Here is a 21813-nt window from a genome sequence, read left to right on the forward strand (position 1 = left end):
AATCGGTAATCGGCCGTTGGACTACTTTTTTGGAGCAATCCCAACAACACTGACTGCAAGTCAACATAATAATTGTGAAAAACGGTTTTGGAAACGATCGTCTTAAGGCGGAAGAAAGAACGGCGTGTCGTCTCACTGTATCCTCCCATGTGCGTGCGTGCTGAGGTCGGCGCTCTGTGAGCTCACGCTGACCTGAGCGCTGCTGTGATCTAATTTCATGGTCAGGGGATCACAGCGGCAGTGATAGTGCTCCGGGACTTCGGGCTGCATCACTGTGTTTAAGTGAACGGTTACAGTACAATATATGACAGCGGCAGGCAGAGGTGTAAAGCAGCGAAACTGCGCCGGCTTCAGCCACTGTACTCAACCCAGTTATTGCCTCCAACCTCCTGGTGCAGCCACTTCATGTGTGTTCCGTGACAATTATTCCACTGTTTCCAGGGAGGGTTTCCAATGGGACCAAACAACAGAACCCTGAAATTCTAATATTTTATTCATATTTAGAAACAAATGCCAAGGTGACCAAAATGATTCAAAATACATTATATCTAAAACATTGTCTTTATTAGATCTACACTTCACCCTTCAACACAATGTGACTAATACCCAGCTGCATTTCTGTCCATGCAGACCATTGTGAAATATGCGCACGGTGGCCGAGTTTCACGAGACGTCAGTGAGATTCGCTGTGTTTTTTACACCGACGCTCTCAAAAGTGGAACGAATCGAATCTGAAATACGATCTGAAGTGTTTGGTCTTTGACGAGGCACTCATCCGACCCACCAGAACACTTTTGTACTCTCTTGAAGTTTGGCATTTCGGGAAACATTCCCAGTCACTTGGTCCGGAACACTTGCCAAGTCCACCAATGGAGGATTTACTGTCCGAGCCAAGAGGTTTTCTGCCCTCAGTGAAAAGTGTCTTTTTTTTTCCGCCCTTTGGCTGCTGTTAAGTTTTAAACAGACACGGTAGAGCATCTTAATTATTAAGATGAAAGATTTTTTTTCCTGCCTTTGGAAGAAATTGGGTGGCTCATGTAACGTATGCCGGAGGCTGTGTGCTGAAGTAGCCTGCTGCAGCTTTACATTATACATGCAGGCATGAACCATCTTCTCGTCTAATCATCTCCAAAAAAGGGATTCAAAACTATTCTTTGAACTTGTAAGGTGTGGTGTACGTGTAGGTTTGATTAAATCATCTGAAATTGCAAAGATATCCAAGTGCTTGAGTAAGAGCTCAGAAACAAGCAGAAAAAGACGCGGGGAGAATTTATTTTGGATTAAGACGGAGACAAATCTTATAAGTCTTTGATTCAAGCAAGTAAAACCAACATGCTTGCTCTCCGTGCGGGCGGCTCAACATTTGATATGCTCAACAGAAGTGGAAATGAAGTGGACCCCTTCACCTTTTTCTTATCACGCGAGCATTGATTTCTCTTCTCTCCGCTGTTTTCCTCTCCCTCTCGCTACTCCCCTCTAATCCATCTCTCAACCAGGCACCTCGGCTTAGACCTTGTTCCCAGAAAGGAGTTTGAAATGGTGGATCCGGATCAGATCAGCATATCAGAGCTTTATAAACTGGTAAGTCGCGCGAGGTGATTCTTAAAGGACCGGCGCGGGATGTTTGAAGGGATTTGAAATGGCATTAGAACGGAATCAGAGGGCGTCGTCGCCAAGTTAGGAGTTCGACGCAGCCAGCGAAATGAAGAACTGGTGTGTTTTCCTTTGCGAATAAGACTTTTTATTTTTTTTTTAAATAAAGAGACGGTCCACTTGTAATTAAACTACCACGTTTCCACAATAGTCAAGCTCGTGCATCTTTTCGGGGTTTTGTGTTGTTGTTTTATTTTTAACCGTGGCTCCTAGAGTGTCTGCAATATCATTTTTTGCCAGTAGATGCTGCTGAATCTTCCACTCTGGGCCTTTAAATACGCTTCAATCTTCATCAGTCTCTTCACGTTTTACCAAACGCCATCGTGGAACAGAGTCCCCGCGTTGCTTTAGCGACGAAAGCGAGGCGTTTTTAAAGCGGCACTCTCCTCCCGTCGTTCTCACCGAGGCAGCTTGCGCGTGCGCACGAGAGCCGTGCGCTCGGATGTGATGTGTTGGCATGTGCGAGCGCGCCGATTATCAAATCATCCATACGACGGGGGGGGGGGGGGGGGGGGGGGGGAGGTGGTGGGGAGCGCCGTTCAGCTGCCGCCTCATGCCACCGATTCTTTATGCTTATCTTGCCACCATATTGAGCGAGTTCTCTCCCCCCCCTCCCCCTTCCCCTCACCCCCTTGCGCGCACGTGACGCTCACAAGCGTGACGGCTGGCGAGCAGCGCGGACTTGATGCGCGGTGACAGTGCCCAGGTGATGCTATGGAAAAGAAAATGCAAACAAATGAATTTTTCACGGGCCGCGGCCTTTTCTTAAATATGAAATGACGTTGTTTTTTTTTTAACTTTCATTCTTTTTCTTTTTTTTTTTTTAAGCATTTTGTTGCTGCGTAAACCACAAACCAGACTCCTTTAAATAAATGATGGGGAGAAAAATGTATTTCACTGATGTGGGACTTTCGCTTGCTAAGCAGACACACGGAGCAAGGGCTCACTGAGGCGGACGCAAATTTCTATTTATGTATTTATTTATTTATTTGTTATAAATACACGCGATTACGGCATTGTTTGTTATGAAACCCACCGCTGGAGTCTTTTCTAGAGGACGGAGATCCTTCCTGGTCCAGAAGCCCGAAGCTCCAACGCGGCCCCGCAGCCTCCCTTTGTCCCACGGCCATGTTTCTCAGCTTTGCACTAAATGCCCTGTCCAGGGACAACATAGTGGCTGTCCCTTGCCAACACCCCCCCCCCCCCTCCTCTCCTCCCCCCCACCGTGACTGTGTCGATGAAAGTGAGCTGGTTATTGGCACGGCTCAAGGCCTTGGCACCTCTTCATCTCAGGGTGTAGAGGAGTTCTTTCATGCCGCTAAGCAGAGGTGTGTGTGTGTGTGTGTGTGTGTGTGTGTGTGTGTGTGTGTGTGTGGGCGACGCCGGCTTTGTCCTCTCCCACACACTCACGTTTTGCTTCATGTGGGCTCCTCTGAGCAGCGCCGCTGCAGCAGCCACTCTGCTGCTCTCTGGCAGTGACAGTGTTATTTTGCAGTCAGATTCAAAGCTGTGGGTGTCTGAGGCGGCCGTAAGATAAATGAACTCTGGGTTCTGTGTGTGTGTGTGTGTGTGTGTGTTTGGGGGGGGGGGGGGGGCAGTAAAGAACGAGCCGACTGATCTAACGTGTTTTTTTTCTTTGATTTTGTTCTTTCTTGAAGCATGTATCCAGCAGACACTGTGGTCAGCAAAGCACAAACCAGGTGAGGTCCCTTGAAAGCTGTTTTGTTTACAGAAACATTAGCGCCGTTTTCACTCTCCTCCGCAGCCGCCTTTTTTTCTGTTTTTTTTATTTTGAAAACCGCCATCCACAGGGAAGAAGAACCATGAGTTATTTAGCATCCAGATCCCCCCCCCCCTTCACACAATTGCCTCGCAACCTCGAGATCTAGGAATTCTCCCACTTGCAACCAGAGGCGGCGAGAGCGAGAGCTCGAGGGGTTAAGAAGGCTTGATGTAAAATTTAAAGCGCAAGGTGTAATCGCTCTGCTCCATGAAAAAAAAAAAAAAAAAAAAAACTCACACCAGCGCTGCCAGAGTGGGCCCCGGGTTCCCACCGGGACCACATATGTCACAAGATGTGCACATTAATGTGGCGGTGGAGCACTTTAGACGTTGGGGGAGGGGGGGGGGGGACGGCCGCTGCTGAACTTGTTGCCGTTGCGTTTATTTTAAAATGAAACATCTGGCTTTCGCTCTGACAGCAAAGTGCTGGACGCAATCATTGTGTGCCAGGAGACCGTTAGCTTAGCTTAGCTTAGCTTAGCTTAACCGAGAGACAAGATTGAAATAAAATATAAAAATAAAAACAATAGCCTTTCCTATTGAGAATGTCTACTGACACTCACATGTTTTCATCTGAAAAAATTCCTACATATCATTTGGATTAATTTCCTCCCACAAATACATACATTTAATATTAACAATGAAAATTCAAGCACTTTGCAGAGACATTGCTTGCTATTTTGATCAGGTTTTACTACTGCTACTACTACAACTACTACTACTACTACTACCACTACTACTACTACTACTACTACTACTAATAATAATAATATTTTTTATAGATTGACATAAAAAATAATTCTCAAAGTGATTTTTAACAAACTATGAAAATTAAAAACAGCTTTGTGAGACTAAAACTTTCTGATTTGAAAATGAAATTGAAAATTATGCTTAGGACTAAAACATCAAGTTACCATCTAGCAATTGGCTATTTAAAAAAGGTATTTTTCTAGGCCTTTCTTAAAAGTATCCGCTGTCTTAGTAGAATATTTTTGAAATTCAACATATTTTCCCCAACTTTTCTTTTTTTCAAAAAACACACACAGAAAAGCGCAAGAATCCAGAAATGAAACCACTTCACTGTGCAAAATACTGGCAGCCTGATCTGCCCCACTGCGTTAGCGCTCAAACGCACACACTGCAGATGATATATATAAATGGATTATTGACATTACAGACTTCCCTCATTGATTTGTCAAAGGAGCTGATCTGCATGCAGCGCGGCGCGCGAGGAGCCCGCTCTTGTTTAGCGGTCACTGTTCTCCCCGGTTCCCAGGGTGACGGCACGAGACAGCGGCACGGTGACGGCTGCCGTGTCCCCGTGTCGCACCACCTCTTCATCAACCTGAAGAGCTTCACTTACAACAGCATCAGCGAGGATGCAGATGTCTTCTTCTCTCTGTACGACACTCGCGAGGCCAAACAGATCAGGTGAGCGGCGGCCGCACGCGCGTACACAGCAGTCTGTGTGTTTTTTGGATGCCGCCAAGCAGACGGGCTGATTCTACGATGTCTTTGCTCTTGCAGCGAGAAGTTCATGGTGAAACTGAACAAAAACGGAGGACCAAAGAACCCGGAGAAGGTGGATCGCCTGTGTGCTCTCTTCACGGTAACGCAACTTCCTGTTTGGACATGAATAGGCGGTGGTGTAGTGGTGCCCTGAGTAGTGGGTACACCCCTTTTTATAAAGCAGCCCATGCAGCAAAGGAAAAACGCCCTGTTTTTAGAAACATTGACATGTAAGACTACGCTGTTTGACCTCGGGCTGTAATAAGGATCATGCAATTATGTAATTCCTGACTCAATACTGCCCTGCTGGCTACTGAAAGGCAATTGCGTAATTATCCATTTTGGGTGAACTATTCCTTATTTCTTCATCCATCCACACCTGCCCAAATTTGGGCAACTACTCTCCTGGCCGGTAATTCATACAGGCCAGTAGTTTCTTTTTTTTTTTTAAACTCCCTGCTTAAAACAGCTGATTTACAGCAAGGCAGTGCAGTAGCCACTATCAGTCTTCCACATGCCTAAATTTCACCAATCTAACTTCAGTCTAACCAACCAAGGCGACGAGTGCTAGTCGATTAGAAGCAGCGGAGTGTGGGTCATGCCAGTACTGAATGATTCGCATCAGAGTGGATTGAGAAGTGCAATGCTGACTGAAAAACAAGTGGCTATACTCTGTGTACCTGCACCACTACACCACTGTGAATGAGGACAAACACTCGTAAATTTGTCTCCAACGCGAGTCTGTCGTCATTCACTGCACTCCCTCCGCAGGACCTAAGCAGTAAAGACCTGAAGAGAGACCTCTACATCGTGGCTCACGTCGTCAGAACTGGTAAGTCTGAGGGCTGAGAGCGCTAACAAAAAACGAAGCAAAACCAATCTGCCGTCGAGTCGGGCGAGGCGAGTCGTCACGCGTGTGTTCCGGTGTGGCTCCCAGGTCGCATGCTGCTCAACGACTCCAAGAAGGGACCGCCTCACGTGCAGTACCGACGGCCTTACGGCTGCGCCGTCCTCGCCATGAGCGACGTGTTCCACACCATCACGGACCTCAAGGAGGAGAAGGACTTTGTGCTCAAAGTTTACACGTGAGTCAGCGACGACTGCTCGAGAACGCTGTCGTTAAAAGAGCCAAAAAAAAAACAAAAAACAGCCTTGTCCTTTCTGCACCAGTCATCTGTTTTGTTGGGTTTTCTTTGGGGGGGGAGGGGGCGAAGTCTCATTCCTGGACGTGAGAGTGTCTTTGCCAACGTCTTGCGTGATCACTGAGAGCGCTTGGCTGCGCTTTTAGACCGGAATGAAGTGAAAATCAATAGCTGCCCACCGCCTCTCGCCCAAGATAGCGCACTGTTGGGGAAACTGGCTGCTTCCGTCCAAGTCGCTCCTGCAGCCAAGGCAGCGAGAGGAGGAGGGACGAGGCCCAGAGAGATGACACTTAAGCAAATGAGCAAAGTTAGAGGACAAAGTCAAATAGCGCTGAGCTCAGCGGTTGCCTCCGTCCTTCAGCAACCGTCCAGCCCGGGTTCAAAGGTCCTTCGTACACTTTCGCCTTCCCGTTTGACGGGCGGCTTGCCTGCCGGTTATTTTCCAAGTATAATTTTTTTCTAAAGGGGCGGGAGGGCGGGGGATAACTATCCAGCTCCGTGCGAAATAAAGCTTTCGAGAATAGAGCGCTGTCGCGTCGCTGTTTTATTGAATTCCTGCGCCGGGGCGAAAAAAGCTCTTCCCTTTTAAAAAGCAAGCAGTGATTCAGTGCCGCGATGCCTCCAAACTGTCGGCTCCTATAACGCTCCAAGTCTGCGCGCTTCCCTCTGCCATCCCAGGGGCCTACGGGCCCACAGTAATGAAAAAGGCTGGTAGAGAGCTGGCTGTCAGGTTTGCTTAGCGAGCTGTGCATTTGGGCTAATGTGCTGCTTGATAGCACCTCCCCCTGCTGCTACCTTTTTTTCCCTCCAGGAGGAAATCGTCTCTGGGACACATGCTGTTCGTGTAGTCCCCACGCGCGAGCGCGGTCCTGATCCCTCCATCTGGACCCGCTAATGGGTGCATTCTCAACAGCCGTAGCCAACTGTCTCCCCCCCCCCCACCCCCTACCCTCTCTCTCTGTCCAGATGTAACAATGAGAACGAGTGGTACCAGATACACGAGAACATCATCCGCAAGTCCAACACCAAGTACTCGGCTCCCAGCACCAACTATGGTAAACGCTGCCTCAGTCTGTGGGGTTTGGACTTGATTCTAAATTCATTTTCATTTCATGGTTTAGTTTAGGGGTGCGGCGATACCGATACCGGGGGGAGGCACTCTAACCGTACTTGTAAAATACATGCCGATACGACATTGACAGCAATTGAATGTGTATGTACATGACAGTTTTGTTAAGTTTGTGCCTGTACTGCAGTGAAAGAGTCACACCTTGTTCTAGAAAGTCATGCTGTGGAATGTTGTTCAAATAGCAGAACAACTGTGGAAAAAGTAGAAAATCAAAGTAATTCTATAGTGTGTAATAGCCTTATAAGCCTTAAGTACTGGGTATTGTATTGGTGAGTACTGAAATGCAAGTACTCGTTTGTAATAAAGTGGTCTTGGTGCATCCCTAGTAGAGTTAGCAAGAAAGCTAATTTACATCCTCATAAGACAAGAACACGACCGGGATACAGCAACACGTTTAACGACAAGAACCAAAGTAAACACTGATGCAATTTGAAGACAATAGTAAGTTGTTTTTTCCACCGTGTTTAAAATATATCAGAATGGACAAGAATCTCTCTCTGATTCGGATTGGAAGAGAAATGTCTCCCATTATCAACAGTCCAGTTATTTTGCTGATGTCACAGAGGGCACTGATACTGTACCAAGGCTGGAGGCAAGAGCCCAGTGCTGCCGCCTTGCTTTTGTTCCCTTCCAGCCAAGTGGAAGGTACAGCAAAGTATCAGAGACTGTAAAACAAAGGGCTAAATGTGTCGTTTTCTCCAGATCCATGTGCGTTTTGTGGGTATTTATCCACGTAATGCTGCTCCTGCGGCGTCTTCGATGAAAAATAAAGAAAATGAGTATAAAGTGGGACCTAGACCTTTATCAGCCATCGACACCAAGGCTTAGACTTAGTGGTAAATGCAAAAAGAAACAGAAGCTATCTGATCCAAAGGATTTCTGATTCTGTACCAATATGATCAGAGTTTATGTAATCTGCTTCATAAAATTCAGCGTCGGCACCGCGTCTATTTGACTGCCAAATTGAAGTACTACTTGTTCCATGGTGGGAGGTTTTTTTTGGTCAGCAGTGTTAAAAAAAAAAAAAAAAAAAAAAAAAAAAAAAGCAGTGCCAAAGAGACTGACCTAAAATAGAGTCCGACTGAACGCGTAAGAATATTTTGCTCACGTAAACTTAAAAATAAAAACCTACAAAATCAGAGAGCAATGAGTGGTAAAATAGAAGTCTGTCTGTAACAACAAACCCTTTGAATGTTTTAATAGTGCTGAAAACGGAGTGTTTCATAACATCTCCTGAGGAAGTGACAACAAGTTGATTATCTATAACGGCTATCCAGCATTTTTTCGACCTTAATTGAAATGAAAAACTCATCATATTCTTGTTAACTGAAATTCCAGAATTTACAATAGATTTAACTGTACATTTGTCCCCTCTAACTTTCCCTTCACTCTCAACGCCGTTCATCATTTCCATTCATGCGCCTCCAACGGTTTGATATGTGATTAAAGACCCACAAAAGTCTCCTCACTTGGTTCGCGCATGCCCATATTTTTTTTCCCTTTGCCTCGCTCCCATCAGGCTCTTTTCTCCTCCTTCCGTCCCTCTCCCTCCCCCTCCCCCACTCTCTGACTAATGTCCTTTAAATACCCCTCCATCGCTCCCGTCTCACATATCAACCTTCCCTGTCTTTGTCCCGTCGCCTCCTTCGGTTTCACTTTCCTCCCGCCCCGCCCTCACTTTTAAGCGCGCTCTTATTCGGAGACGCGCGCGCTCACAAATGTCTTTCTCCCCTCCTCCTCCTCCCCCCCCCCCTGCCTCCAGGCCTCATCATTTCCCTGCAGCTGCTGCGGGGAGAGCTGGAGCAAATCAGACGGGAGAACCAGGCTGTGTTCAACAGGGCGCTGGCACTCACACGCAAACTGGGTTTCCCAGATGTCATCCTGCCAGGTGAGGAGGCAAAGAGCGGTGGGCGGTAATGGGGACAAGGGAGCTTCGGGGGCCGGAGGAGGGAGGAAGAGGAGGAGGAGGAGGAGGGGGAGAGCAGAGGCCAGATGGCTCGGAGGAACGGAGGGATGGGAGGGTCAGGGATCAGGGCGCGGAGGACGCAGATGAAGGAGCGGAGGGATGCCGCAGAAGGGGTGTAAGAAGAGGAGGAGGCGGGGGAGGAGGGGGAGGAGGAGCGTGCCAGGAAGGGGAAATATCCTCGGAAAAGGCGTGAGAGGTAGAGGGGAGGACGCCGGAATTCCCAGAGCGACTCTCCGGTCGGGAACGATGCGATCCCGGACCAAATAAAGAAGGAACGGCGCTTGGAAGTCGGACGTGTGGAGTGAAAAAAAATGCTGTGAAAGTGAAACCCCCCCCCCCCACAAAAATCAGTCACACATATTTATTCATCGTTACATTATGCACTCACTGATCACTTTATCACCCGGCGGCAACACGTGGCCAAGGCGAAACTGAGCGTCAGAATGTGGCAGAGGAGTGTTTTTTTTGTGGCTGTTTTTACGAAACAGCCCCCCCCCCGGGGGGGGCGAAAGGTTGGCAACAGACCTCTGAACCGCACGTCGAAAACCTTGAAGCAGATTGGCCGCAGCAGCAGAAGAGCACACCGGGTGGCGCTCCCGTCAGCTCGGAGCAGGAAAACCGGGCTTGACTTTGCACGGCCTCGCCAAATCTGGACAACAAGTTTGAGAAAAAAAAATTAAAAATAAAATAGAAACCTCGGCTGATCGGACGAGTCGCGATCTCTGCCGTGACTTCCAAATGGGGTCAGAATTAAAAAAAAACAACAACCAAAAAATACGAAAGCTCAGCTCTGGCGCGGCTCGTCGTGTTTTAGCGGCTCAGGCTGCTGCTGGTGGAGACGATGTTTGCTTGGCACTTTTGGCGCCAATCGAGCACCAATGTCACCACTGCATGGGAAGATGGTGCTGAGCTGCTCCGTTCCCCCAGCTGTTCCACACTCTGGTCAATGCTGTTGGTTTTAAACCTTCATAAGGCACTCCGTGTGAAACAATTAGGAGTTGAACCAGCAGCAGTTACATTTATATTATTATTATTTCATTATTGTATGTGACAATAGTTACTTGATCTGCTTCCTCACACTATAAAGGGTTATAGGTGATTTCTTGGAAGGCACAGTGGGTAATGTCTTGACTTGATAACCACAGTGTACAGACATTCTTAAGGCTACTTCATGCAATACAACACACACCGTCATAAAGCTTTAATCAGGTGCAACAGAATCTTTGGGACAAATCCGCATCAACCACATAATCATCGTGGATTGAAAGATTTTTTCAGAACCTTGTTCGAAGGTCCAACCCAATACCAAGGCGGTGAGTGTGTGTTTATCTACCAGCAGTTACATAAAAGCAAGTTGCTTATATATAATTGAAAAGAGGCCAGTGGAAAGCCACAAGAGTAAGCAGCTGCATCACAATTATGCATCATGTATGGGGATGAGAAATACGCAATGCGCGTTTTCCTGTTGTTCCGTGTTGTTTGTTGACTTTAGACGTTTGCTCATTCTTGACATGCACAGTGGCGAAAAGAAAAGAAAAATGCCCCCGCAAAGCGAGTCTGTGTCAATCAGGCACGTTTGTTAACAGCTGAGAGTCCCTGGAGTTCACGGGACGGCAGAGCTCAACTGTTGTAGATCTGCGCTCCGAGAAGAGAGACACGTGTCATGTGTGACTTCTACACATGTGAGACGACACTTTGAGGGACCCTGTTTGTCTCTGCAACACTGCACCAGATCTGTGGCGGGGGTGGGGGTGGGGGTGTGAGCAGGTCCTCAAAGATAACCTTAAGGAAGGGAAAGAGCTGCGTGTTTATTTCTGTATGTTTCATCAGATAACGCAGCTCTACCTGCCGTCTACAAAGAATACATTATCCCCCCTCCCTCCTCCTCCTCCACTCTTCCGCCTCTCCTCCTCCCCTCCCCCTCTCGCGCTCCTCTTCCCTTTGCCTGAAATACCTCCCCAATATCAACCCTTGTGACTCATCCGTCCCCAAGGAAATGACTTGGATATAAATAACTGTAATCTGATTTTATAAATAACTGCAATATCTTCCCTCGACTGTTGCCGCCGATATTTATTTCATTAAACGCTGACCTTACAAAAGGTGGCGAGGCAGCCGTGAGCCTCGGTGCGCCGCGCACTCACACAGGCTGTGACAGGAGCACGGACTGCCTTGCACCTTGTCCTCCCCTCAGCCCCTTAATCGATGTTGAGCGCTCGGCCTGTTTGTCAGCCTTACGTCCGTAGTGTTAACATGTTGAGTGCAAGACCTATCTATGCTTTGTCTTCCTTGGTTTTTTTCGGATTTCTAAAATCCTGATATAATTTCCCCAAGTCTGTGTTTGAGGGGCGGAGACGGTGCTGAAGGGATCTGGGTCGTGAAATTGTTCCGAATGTGTCAAGACTGAGTGGACACTTGAACATGGCCATCAAAACAAACTCAGCATTTGTCAAACTTAGCACTCAATGCAAACTTTATCAGACAATGCAACAAAACCTGATGGAGGCAACTCCAGTGACCTTGCCGTGCTTGTAGCTCCTCACGTAGTTTCTGCGTAGTTTGATGCCGTGCCGAACCGGTGGCTGAATGTGGTATTGCAATTGAAACACCACGTCGTTAGCCTAATAGCGTAGTTGCCGAAGTCATATTTGAACGTTTTCGGAAAACAAGAAAAAACACATTTTTTGTCAAGCACATTGGGAAAGTTCGGCAGATTTCACAATTTGGTCAAAAAGTGACTGAGGCAATTATGCTACTTGGCTAATGACATGCACCTCTAAGGGTTCTATTAAATGTTCAGAAAGAAAACTTCATATGACAAAAAAACATTTTGCAAACAAAAGTCAAGAGTCTTTATTGCTTATTATTATTATTATTATTATTTTTTTTTTAAAGAAAAAACATGCACTGTTTTTTTAAGTTCACTAACACACTGATTTGTGTGTTCACCTGCTCGTAGTAGCGATACAGCTGGATGATGCCTCCCGAAGCCCATAAATAGTTTGCCGAGTTCCTCCTTAATTAACGGCTGTCTTGTGTAATTGCTCTAGGTGACACTCGCAATGACCTGTATCTGACCCTGGAGCGCGGGGAGTTCGAGAGGGGAGGCAAGAGCGTCCAGAAGAACATCGAAGTCACGCTCTATGTTCTCTACGCCGACGGGGACACGCTCAAAGTATGACATATACGTCCACATGACTAATTCAGAACGCCGCTCGTGTCCCAGTGTTCATCACGGGTGTCGCGTCGCCGTCACGCTGTCCACATGTTCCACTTGACACGCGTTGCATCCTTCTCTCCGCAGGACTGCATCAGTTTGGGCAGCGGGGAGCCCAACGCCAGCGAGTATCGCTCCTTCGTCCTGTACCACAACAACGGTCCCCGCTGGAGTGAGATGGTCAAGCTGCCGATTCCTATAGACCGTTTCAGGGGCTCCCACCTACGCTTCGAGTTTCGACACTGCTCCAGTGAGTCATGAATGCAGTGGCAGCCGCAACCCCCCAGCGCACCATTTTCAACCGGGACTTGCGTTATCGCATTGCCGGGGTTCATATACAGAGTCGTCTGGTTGATGTCGTTTATGTAACAATGCGCTTCCTTTCAGCAAAGGACAAAGGGGAGAAAAAACTTTTCGGTTTCGCCTTCACCCCTCTGATGAGAGAAGACGGAACCACGCTGTCTGATGAAAGCCACGAGCTGTATGTGTACAAGGTATGCAAAGTTCTAAACATGGAAAATATTCACTATTTTTTTTAGCGAAAGGTTTTGAGTATAAAGTTGTATTCTTGGCAGTTAATAAAAAGGATATTTGTTTTTTCTCATTTATTTTTTAATTAGAATATTAGAATTTAGGGTTTGCAATTTGCAGAGTTAGATGAGTATTGTAGAAAAATGTATATTCCTTAAAACTGCAGTGGAACCCGGGACCTTTAAACCCAGCTATTCAATTTCCTAAAGTTCTAAACTACATGTTGCAGTGGCAGCAACCTGCAGCGAAGGGTAGCCCACTTTTCATGCAGGTGCTGCATTCAGTCTGTGCTTAAAGAGGCTGACGCAACTGCTGTTGTCTGTTAACAATTGAGTTATATAACCCCTCTTTAAAATGCACACAATTCCTTTTACATTTTTGTGTTTGACAAGTCTTTCGGCTGTGTGGGATGTCAGTCTTGCAGAGTCACCCGCTTGTAGCACTGTTCTTGTCTTTATTGGATGGTTTTTCTTTATTGCCATGGCTCTGGGGTCACAGTCTTCGTTGGAAACATTTATTAAACTGCCCACTTTTTGTTTGTCCCCCTTCAACAAAACATTCCGTTTTTCGTGCTGTCGACACTAAAGTGGTGCGATGACCCACAACTAATATGCTGGGTCCTCCTTCGATACGGTCAGCCAGTTTATGACACAATTTTTTTTTAGACCTTCAATTAAAGAGAAATCTCAGAGGATGAAAGAATAAAAAAAAAAATCTCATTGATATTACTTAATGTATGCGTTCTGTAATTGTCATTTATAATTCGCTGAAGTTTTTTGATCAATTATGCAAGTTAATTCTTTAGATAACATTATGACAAATTTATAGCTGGAAAATGTGGCGTCAGCAGAGAACATGTGTGTGGTGAAAGTGCACAGTGCACTAAAGAAAATTAAAAGGATCCATCTTTAAAAAGAAAGAAATGAAAGAAATTGTAATTCCCCTTCCTCTTGTCGCCAACCTTCAGTGTGATGAAAACGCCACCTTCAGCAACCAGGGCCTGTACCTCAGCCTGCCCTGCTGTAAAGAGGACTTCAACAGCTGCCCCAACCTGCCGGCCAACCTGCCCTTCCAGAGAAGCCCCAAAGAAACCTTCTGGGTGTCCACCATACTCTGCTCCACCAAACTCACACAAAATGGTACTATGACACTGCAGTGGTTCTTCTCTGTTACACATTATCTGTGACGAGACATTTGACTTTGATTTAATTTGATTCTATTATGTTCTGTTCCCCCCCCCCGCCCACCCCCAGTGGACCTCCTGGCTCTTTTGAACTGGAAGGCCCATCCAGACAGGGTTTTGGACATCCTCGGAAGGTTACGTCAGATAAGCGGAGAGGAAATCGTTAAGGTTGATGTCATCCTATAATTAATCTATCATAATCTATTGACAGTAGTGTAGCAAACTCAAGAAATCAGTAAATGGGATTTGCAGCTCCAGACGGAACATTTAACAGTGACGCCGTTGTGTCTAAATAGATGTTACACTTATACGACTGACTTTAAAAAAAAAAAGAAGACATTTTCCTTTTCAGGATTAAGACAAAAAGCTTTTAATTTCACACCGTGGAGGGGCTACCCTTTGTTTCTATTTTGGTCAGCGGCGCTAAGGTTTTAAATGCGAGTGTTTGTCTTTGTTTCCCTCCTCACAGTTCCTACGAGATGTCCTGGATACGCTCTTCTGTCTTTTAGATGACAACACTGATAAATACGGGCCGCTGGTTTTCCAGTCACTGGTAGGAACATTAAAGCAGCGACTTCTACACGCTTATATATAATTTAAGCTGCCTGCGAGCGGTTGAGATTAGCATGACATCGACACGTGTCTGTGTGTGTTTAGGTATTTATCATAAACCTGCTCAGGGACAGCCGATTCTACCACTTCAGGCCCGTCATGGACTCCTACATTCAGAACAACTTTGCTGGAGCATTGGCCTACAAGTGAGTTTTGCTCGATTGGTTGTTTTTTTTTTTTGCTCAGAGCAATTTATCTAAAATGATAAACATGCATGTCGAATCTGTCATTGCTGCTGGTTATGTGTGACCTGCAGGGAGCTGGTCCGTTGCCTCAAGTGGTACATGGACCGTTCGGCTGAGGTGGTCAGGCAGGACCACATCCAGGAAGCCATGAGGGTAAAGTATCAGCCGCACTTCCTCCCTTATCTGCTTTGGCTATTTCCTGTGGAATTAATTAGTAAGACACCGTGGAAAGGCCGGGACAATAAGGAGTGATGCCTTAATGTAATACAAGGTGGACGTTCCATCCTGTGAAGAGGTAACTGTGCACACTGGGTCGCTCAGTTTCCAACTCTACAATCATACAATCATGTACGTCCATTTTGACAGCTGCCAATGCAAAGTATTTTCCTGGCATTGCATAAACCAGTGGTTCTCAAACTTTCTCTGTCACGCCCCCACCTTGGAGGAAGAAAATTTTTCAGAAGCCCCAAATTTGACGTGGCTGTGTCTTGAGGGATCCCGATGAACCTGCAAGTGGCCCCATGTCTCTAGGACAAAGTTGGCTTTTGACCCCATAGACTTGCATGGCATTAGGGCAGTGGTTCTCAAACTTTCTCTGTCACGCCCCACCTTGGAGGAAGAAAAGTTTTCACGCAGATTAGCTTACTTACTTATCTTACTAGTTGCCGCTAAAAATCCCCAGAAGACCACAAAGAAGAACACAGGAAGCAACTGTAAGCCTGGCTGATGCTAAAAGAGATTAGCTTACTCACTTAGCTTACTTACTTAGCTTACTAGTTGCCGCTAAAAATCCCCAGAAGACCACGAAGAACAACACAGGAAGCAACTGTAAGCCTGGCTGACGCTAAAAGAGATTAGCTTACTTACTTAGCTTACTAGTTGCCCCTAAAAATTCCCAGAAGACCTCGAAGAACAACACAGGAAGCAACTGTAAGCCTGGCTGATGCTAAAAGAGATTAGCTTACTTACTTAGCTTACTAGTTGCCCCTAAAAATTCCCAGAAGACCTCGAAGAACAACACAGGAAGCAACTGTAAGCCTGGCTGATGCTAAAAGAGATTAGCTTACTTACTTAGCTTACTAGTTGCCCCTAAAAATTCCCAGAAGACCTCGAAGAAGAAGACAGGAAGCAACTGCAAGTTGCCTGGCTGATGCTAAAAAAGATTAGCTTACTCCGCCGTGCAATATTACTGCAATTGGATGACATTTTCACAATGAAAGAATAACGGAGCAGCACTTAGGCTTCTCAAGGCGACATGTTCACACTTTCATTGTGACCGGCTCTGCCAAGAATGTTGTTCAGCACGGCGACATATTGCAGCAAGTTGTGTTAACCCTCGCACCAAAAGCAAGTCTTGAGCTGAAGCAACCTTGCTTAACTTGGAGTCACAAATCAGAATGGTTTTCTTGGATGTGATGGATTATCTTTCTAAAAAAGCTTTCAGTGGGCCCTTTGTAAGACATGTAAGATAGATCCCCAGGATTTAGGAAACATTCCATCTGGTGTGTCATGAAAAAGAAGATTATCAAAAAGTTTCGCTTTGATAAAAATCTCTTTTGATATATACACACACACACACACACACACACACACACACATCTTTTCATATACAGATTTTTTTTCTTGCAAATGCAAAGGTGCTCTTTGGGAGTGACCAGGATGGACAGGATCAGGAGTGAGGAAGTCAGTTAGATGATAAAGCCAAAGAGGACATAAAGTCAGTTGGTGTGAGAGAAGAAGACGCAGAGTATCAGAGGGTTAGATGGAGGCATATGATTGGTTGCGACAGTCCTTGAAAGGAAACGGCAAGAGAGATTTTTTTTTTTTCCTGCATATAATCAACTGATAGCTGACTGTCTCTGTCTGACTCCCCCCCCCCGGCAGGCCTTAGAGTACCTCTTCAAGTTCATCGTCCAGTCCCGCATCCTGTACTCGCGGGCCACCTGCGGGATGGAGGAGGAGCAGTTCAGGGCGAGCATCCAGGAGCTCTTCCAGTCCATCCGCTTCGTCCTGAGCCTGGACAGCCGCAGCTCCGAGAACCTGGTCTTCACGCAGGTCAGGCGGCTCTCACGCCCTCCCGCTGCCCGCCCGCCGTGACGGTTTAGCACAGCACATCCTGTGTGAACGTCTCTGCATGTGAACATTTTCTCGTTTCTCTTCAGTTCACCCTCTTTAAGTTTGCTTCCTCGATTAATCTTTCTTTTTATTTTTTTCTCAATTTACCCTCATGTATACACCTCCCCAACACCACCACCACCTTTCCATTGTGTCCGTGATGTTGCCTGATGTCCCAGCCCTCCATCCCTCCTCCCCTCCTCCCCTCCTTGGCCTGTTCTTGGATGGTATTTAGGGGTGTGACGATCAGCTGCATGCCTTTCTGTGCTCGCTCTCTGCCGCTGTCCTCCATCTGAGTAAGTCACAGCGCCCCCTTGTGCGAGTTTGACGTTACAGCAGGCTGAGCGTCCGCCGGAGCCTCTCGAGCGAGACGATGCGTCACATGTCCGAACCGGGACATGTGGACGCAGGCAGCGGAGAGAAGAGAGAACCCTCGCCTTCACGAGGGACATCATTCGTCACTCGACACTCACGACGCCGCGATGATTTCATGCCGATATTTTTAGCCGGCACGGGGCGTGCGCGCGCCTCGCTGACAAACCCGGCGTTTTCTGTGCCGCGTCCCCCCCTCAGGCGGCGCTGCTGAACAGCTTCCCCGACATCTTCGACGAGCTGCTGCAGATGTTCACCGTTCAGGAGGTGGCCGAGTACGTCCGGGGCACCCTGGGGAGCATGCCCAGCACGGTGGACATCGGCCAGTCCATGGACGTGGTCAAGCTGCAGTCCATCGCTCGCACAGTGGAGAGCCGCCTCTTCTTCTTCCCCGGTGAGACACTGGGAAAGTTCATCCTCTTTGCTTTCACGTGAAGCTGATTTAAATATTCACCCGTGCGCCTCTGTGGCTGTTTTTTCCTCCACCCTCTCAGAGTCTCGGAGCATTTTGCTGCCAGTGGTTTTGCATCACATCCACCTGCATCTACGCCAGCAGAGGGAGCTGCTCATCTGCTCCGGGATTCTGAGCAGCATCTTTTCCATAATTAAGACCAGCTCTATGGTACAGCAGCCTGCCCGATGTGGATGTATAGACTCTCAAAGCACACGTTAATTACTTGTTAAAAAAACATCTGCTGGATTCACGAATAAAATAAAAACTGTCTGAACTTCCTCCCTCCTGCTTGGCCCGCTGCCTTCAGGAGTCCTCCGTTCAGGAGGAGGTGGAGATGATGGTGGAGAGCCTCCTGGACGTGCTGCTGCAGACGCTGCTGTCCATCATGAGCAAGTCGCACTCGGTGGAGACGTCCCGAGGCCAGCGCTGTCCCCAGTGCACCGCCGAGATCACGGTACGTGCGAGAACGACGACGAGGTTTTTATTTCCCTCTGCCGCGTCCACGCCCGCCACCTCTGAACACGCGCCCGCGTGCGTCTGTTGCTTTTTCCCCCCGTCGCTCGCGCAGGGCGAGTACGTCTCCTGCCTGCTCTCGCTGCTCCAGCAGATGACTGAGATCCACTTCCACCATCTGCTCAACAACTTCCACAGCAAGGAGGAGCTGAAGGTGAGACGCTCGTGCGCCGCCCCCGCCGACGCGCTCGTGCGTCGCGGACTCGACTCATAATTTCCCCTTTTTGTCGGCAGGAGTTCCTACTCAAGATCTTCTGCGTGTTCCGCAACCTGATGAAGCTGACCATCTTTCCCCGGGACTGGAGCGTCATGAGGCTCCTGACCAGTCAGTGAGTGCCGCTTCTCTCCGGCTTGTGTCGCAGTGACGGTTCAGGAGCACAGCGGGCCGTCAGATCAGAGTCCCCGCAGATAATATTCTCCCCCGTGGAGGCGACGAGGCCCGTGCTGCAAACTATCCTCCATCTATTCCTGGCAGCCGCCTGGCTCCTCGCACGCTGACGGTACGCAAATGTTTCGCTTTTTCCGCAGTATCATCGTGGTGACGACGCAGTTCATGTCTCCGGCGCTGCACAAGAACTTCTCGGAGGCAGATTTTGATTTCAAGGTGTGTGTGTACCGTGTGTGTGTTCAGGATGCCTTGCATGTTTCCCCATACGTTTCTCACTCGTCAAATTTGCAACTTCACTGACCTCTGCTCGTGTCCGTGCCAGGTGTGGAACTCCTTCTTCAGCCTCACCGTGCTGTACATCAACCAGCCCAGCCTGCAGCTGGAGGCTCTCGGCCCGGCCAAGAGGAAGAAAATCCTGGACAAGTGAGAGAAGCCTCGTGTGCTCGTTGTTCATTTATCCCGGGCCGCCTGCAATTCCGCCAACGCTCCCCCTTTCTCCTCGCAGGTGTGGAGACATGAGGGTGATGATGGCCTACGAGCTCTTCAGCATGTGGCAGAAACTGGGTTGGTGGTCTCACCTGTCACTCCACGCGCACACACACATGAATGCACAACCCTCATGCGCACGCGTGTCCATCAGGCGGTGACCTTTTCTCCCCGAATGTGTGCGACCAGGTGACAACAAGCCCCACTTCATCCCGGGGATGATGGGGCCGTTCCTCGGCGTCACCCTGGTGCCTCAGACCGAGGTGCGAAACATCATGATCCCCATTTTCCACGACATGATGGACTGGGAGCAGAGGAAAAACGGCAACTTCAAGCAGGTCGGTGTGACATCACCGATATTTTTTTTCCTCCTACCGACGGATTCAAAAATGGACAGCATGCAGTCACGGATCGGACCCGCACGTCCTTCACGGCCCGGCTGCGTGTGTTTCTGTGTGTAGGTGGAAGCGGAGCTGATGGATAAGCTGGACAGCATGGTGTCAGATGGGAAAGGCGACGATAATCACAGAGAGCTCTTCAGCCTTTTGTGAGCATCAAATCTGTGTTTCGCCGACGTGTGAAGTGACACTCTGTTCTCTCCTCGCTCTGACGCGCCTCTCTCTCTGTCATTTGTTCTGTAACACACCCCAGGACTCAGCTCTTTGGTCCTTACCCAAGGTGAGTTGATACCCACCACCACCACCCACCCATCCCAACCCCTCGGCTAAGGTGAAGACACGCTGTTGTTTATTCGGCCCTCCCTCTGTGCAGCCTGCTGGAGAAGATCGAGCAGGAGACCTGGAGGGAGACGGGGATCTCCTTCGTCACGTCGGTCACAAGGCTCGTCGAGCGCCTGCTGGATTACAGGTGTGCTGGAATTTTGTCGCACGTGCGCTCTCGCCAGGCCAAGTGTTCAGTTGCTTGGTAACGCAGCAAGCAGCCGGTCACGCGGCGGCAGTTGAGTGCGTTGAGGCGTGTAGACGCGGCGGGGACGACCCGCTGAAGGTCAAAGTGAACATCAGAACGGGGAAGGAAAGGAGATGGACGTGAGTTTGAACGTTGTGATCGTGGCTGTCGGAGTGTCTCACAAACTGCTGATCTGCTCTCACACCACGGCCATCTCCAGGGTTTTACAGAGAACGGCCCCAAAAAGAGAAAAAGAAATCCCGTGAGCGGTGACCGCGAAAATGCCTTGTTGGTGTCAGGGGTCAGAGGTCAGAAGTCAGGACGGGCAAGCCTGGTTGGAGAGCATAAAAAGGCAAAAGGAGCTCAAATATGCACTGGTTGGTGAAAACTGAGATCTGCCGGTGCAGCAGGAGCAACTTGAACTGCGGTGGGAAAGAAATGAAATTTGTTCATGCGTATTATTTTCACACTGCAGTAGCCTGAATATGCACGCGGCAGCGATTAAACAGGAATGATAGTGAAAGACTATTGATGGTTTTTGTTAGTCATGGAAGCAACTTATTTGGAATTTTGGAAAACTTGAAACTTTGTGTGCACGTAAACGAGGTTGGTGTCACGTGGCCTTCGTGATCTTTGCAGACATTTTTAGATTATCTCAGAGTTGAGATTAATATCGTGGTGTGGGCTGATTCATATGAATATATGTTATTCTTATATTACAGTGGTATGGAACTCCCCATTACCAGCTCAAGACAGCTTCCGGGGATTTTCCATTTCACAAATGACACTATTTCATGCGTAATCACGGTCGGACACATCTGCGTTTTAATTTGCGAGCAGGTCCAACTGGACTGAAAAATTGAAACTTTTCTCCCCTCCCCACCCCCCTCAGGGACTGCATGAAAGGAGACGAGATGGAGACCAAGAAAATCGGCGGCTCCGTCAACCTCATGGTGAGTCATCCGTGATTTGTGCACTTCAAAAGCTCTGGGTGTTTTTTTTTCTCTCTCCCAATTTAATTATTTATTTATTTTTACATTTTCCACACAACGACGATTCTTTCTCTCCGACTGAAACCCAGAATTTCTACAAGTCCGAGGTCAACAAGGAGGACATGTACATCCGCTACATCCACAAGCTGTGCGACCTGCACCTCCAAGCCGAGGACTTCACAGGTAACGTGAGGCGACGGCTGTTTTTGAGCCATCCGCAGTGCGCTTGTGTTACACCGGCTTTTATTTATAGCGGCACGAGAAAGAAAGAAAGAAAGAAAGAAAGACAGAAAGAAAGAAAGAGCCGAGCGTGTGCAGCGGAGGAAACCTTAGAACTGCGGCAGGCGGCCGCGGAGACAAATCACCGCCGCTCCTCACGCTGAGGCAAACATCTCAACCCGGTGAAAAATCACCGAGACGCAAGAATCTGAATCTCCGCAGCGTCTCGCCAGCTGGATGGAAGGGGAGGGATTGACTCATCCTTCTGCCACTGCCGTTTCATTTCATTTATTTATTTATTTATTTTTCCCTTTGGAAAAAAAAAAAATAAAAATAAAAAATCGTCTTTGTCTTTAAACCGGAAAGCCGCGCCGCACAATAGCGCGGAGAGGGAAGGACGCCGCTTGCAAATAAATTCCTCCTGAATAAATCCATTTGGACTGCACCTCCAGGAGTGTG

At 48.0% G+C, this 21813-nt stretch overlaps 1 protein-coding gene across 4 annotated transcripts in view; it reads left to right on the top strand.

Moving 5' to 3' along the window:
* Window positions 1-21813, top strand: part of LOC142888626 (dedicator of cytokinesis protein 3-like) — a 55906-nt gene that overhangs the window by 17443 nt on the left and 16650 nt on the right. For all 4 annotated transcript variants that reach the window (XM_076027108.1, XM_076027111.1, XM_076027109.1 and 1 more), the window contains exons 7-37: window positions 1497-1581; window positions 3312-3353; window positions 4712-4866; window positions 4963-5044; window positions 5716-5776; window positions 5882-6029; window positions 7053-7141; window positions 8978-9103; window positions 12232-12356; window positions 12486-12648; window positions 12786-12892; window positions 13897-14068; window positions 14183-14280; window positions 14582-14665; window positions 14770-14870; window positions 14981-15062; window positions 16794-16964; window positions 17598-17790; window positions 17891-18018; window positions 18158-18304; window positions 18419-18517; window positions 18598-18692; window positions 18892-18967; window positions 19074-19174; window positions 19257-19315; window positions 19427-19575; window positions 19699-19784; window positions 19889-19915; window positions 20009-20104; window positions 21036-21096; window positions 21225-21318. In XM_076027108.1, the coding sequence (XP_075883223.1) occupies window positions 1497-1581; window positions 3312-3353; window positions 4712-4866; window positions 4963-5044; window positions 5716-5776; window positions 5882-6029; window positions 7053-7141; window positions 8978-9103; window positions 12232-12356; window positions 12486-12648; window positions 12786-12892; window positions 13897-14068; window positions 14183-14280; window positions 14582-14665; window positions 14770-14870; window positions 14981-15062; window positions 16794-16964; window positions 17598-17790; window positions 17891-18018; window positions 18158-18304; window positions 18419-18517; window positions 18598-18692; window positions 18892-18967; window positions 19074-19174; window positions 19257-19315; window positions 19427-19575; window positions 19699-19784; window positions 19889-19915; window positions 20009-20104; window positions 21036-21096; window positions 21225-21318 (3302 nt within the window). The remainder of the gene's footprint in view (window positions 1-1496; window positions 1582-3311; window positions 3354-4711; window positions 4867-4962; window positions 5045-5715; window positions 5777-5881; window positions 6030-7052; window positions 7142-8977; window positions 9104-12231; window positions 12357-12485; window positions 12649-12785; window positions 12893-13896; window positions 14069-14182; window positions 14281-14581; window positions 14666-14769; window positions 14871-14980; window positions 15063-16793; window positions 16965-17597; window positions 17791-17890; window positions 18019-18157; window positions 18305-18418; window positions 18518-18597; window positions 18693-18891; window positions 18968-19073; window positions 19175-19256; window positions 19316-19426; window positions 19576-19698; window positions 19785-19888; window positions 19916-20008; window positions 20105-21035; window positions 21097-21224; window positions 21319-21813) is intronic.

Source organism: Nelusetta ayraudi, unplaced genomic scaffold (assembly GCF_046127955.1).
Source record: "Nelusetta ayraudi isolate G7.1 ecotype Tasmania unplaced genomic scaffold, CSIRO-AGI_Nayr_v1 ptg000019l, whole genome shotgun sequence".
NCBI classification, from domain to species: domain Eukaryota; kingdom Metazoa; phylum Chordata; class Actinopteri; order Tetraodontiformes; family Monacanthidae; genus Nelusetta; species Nelusetta ayraudi.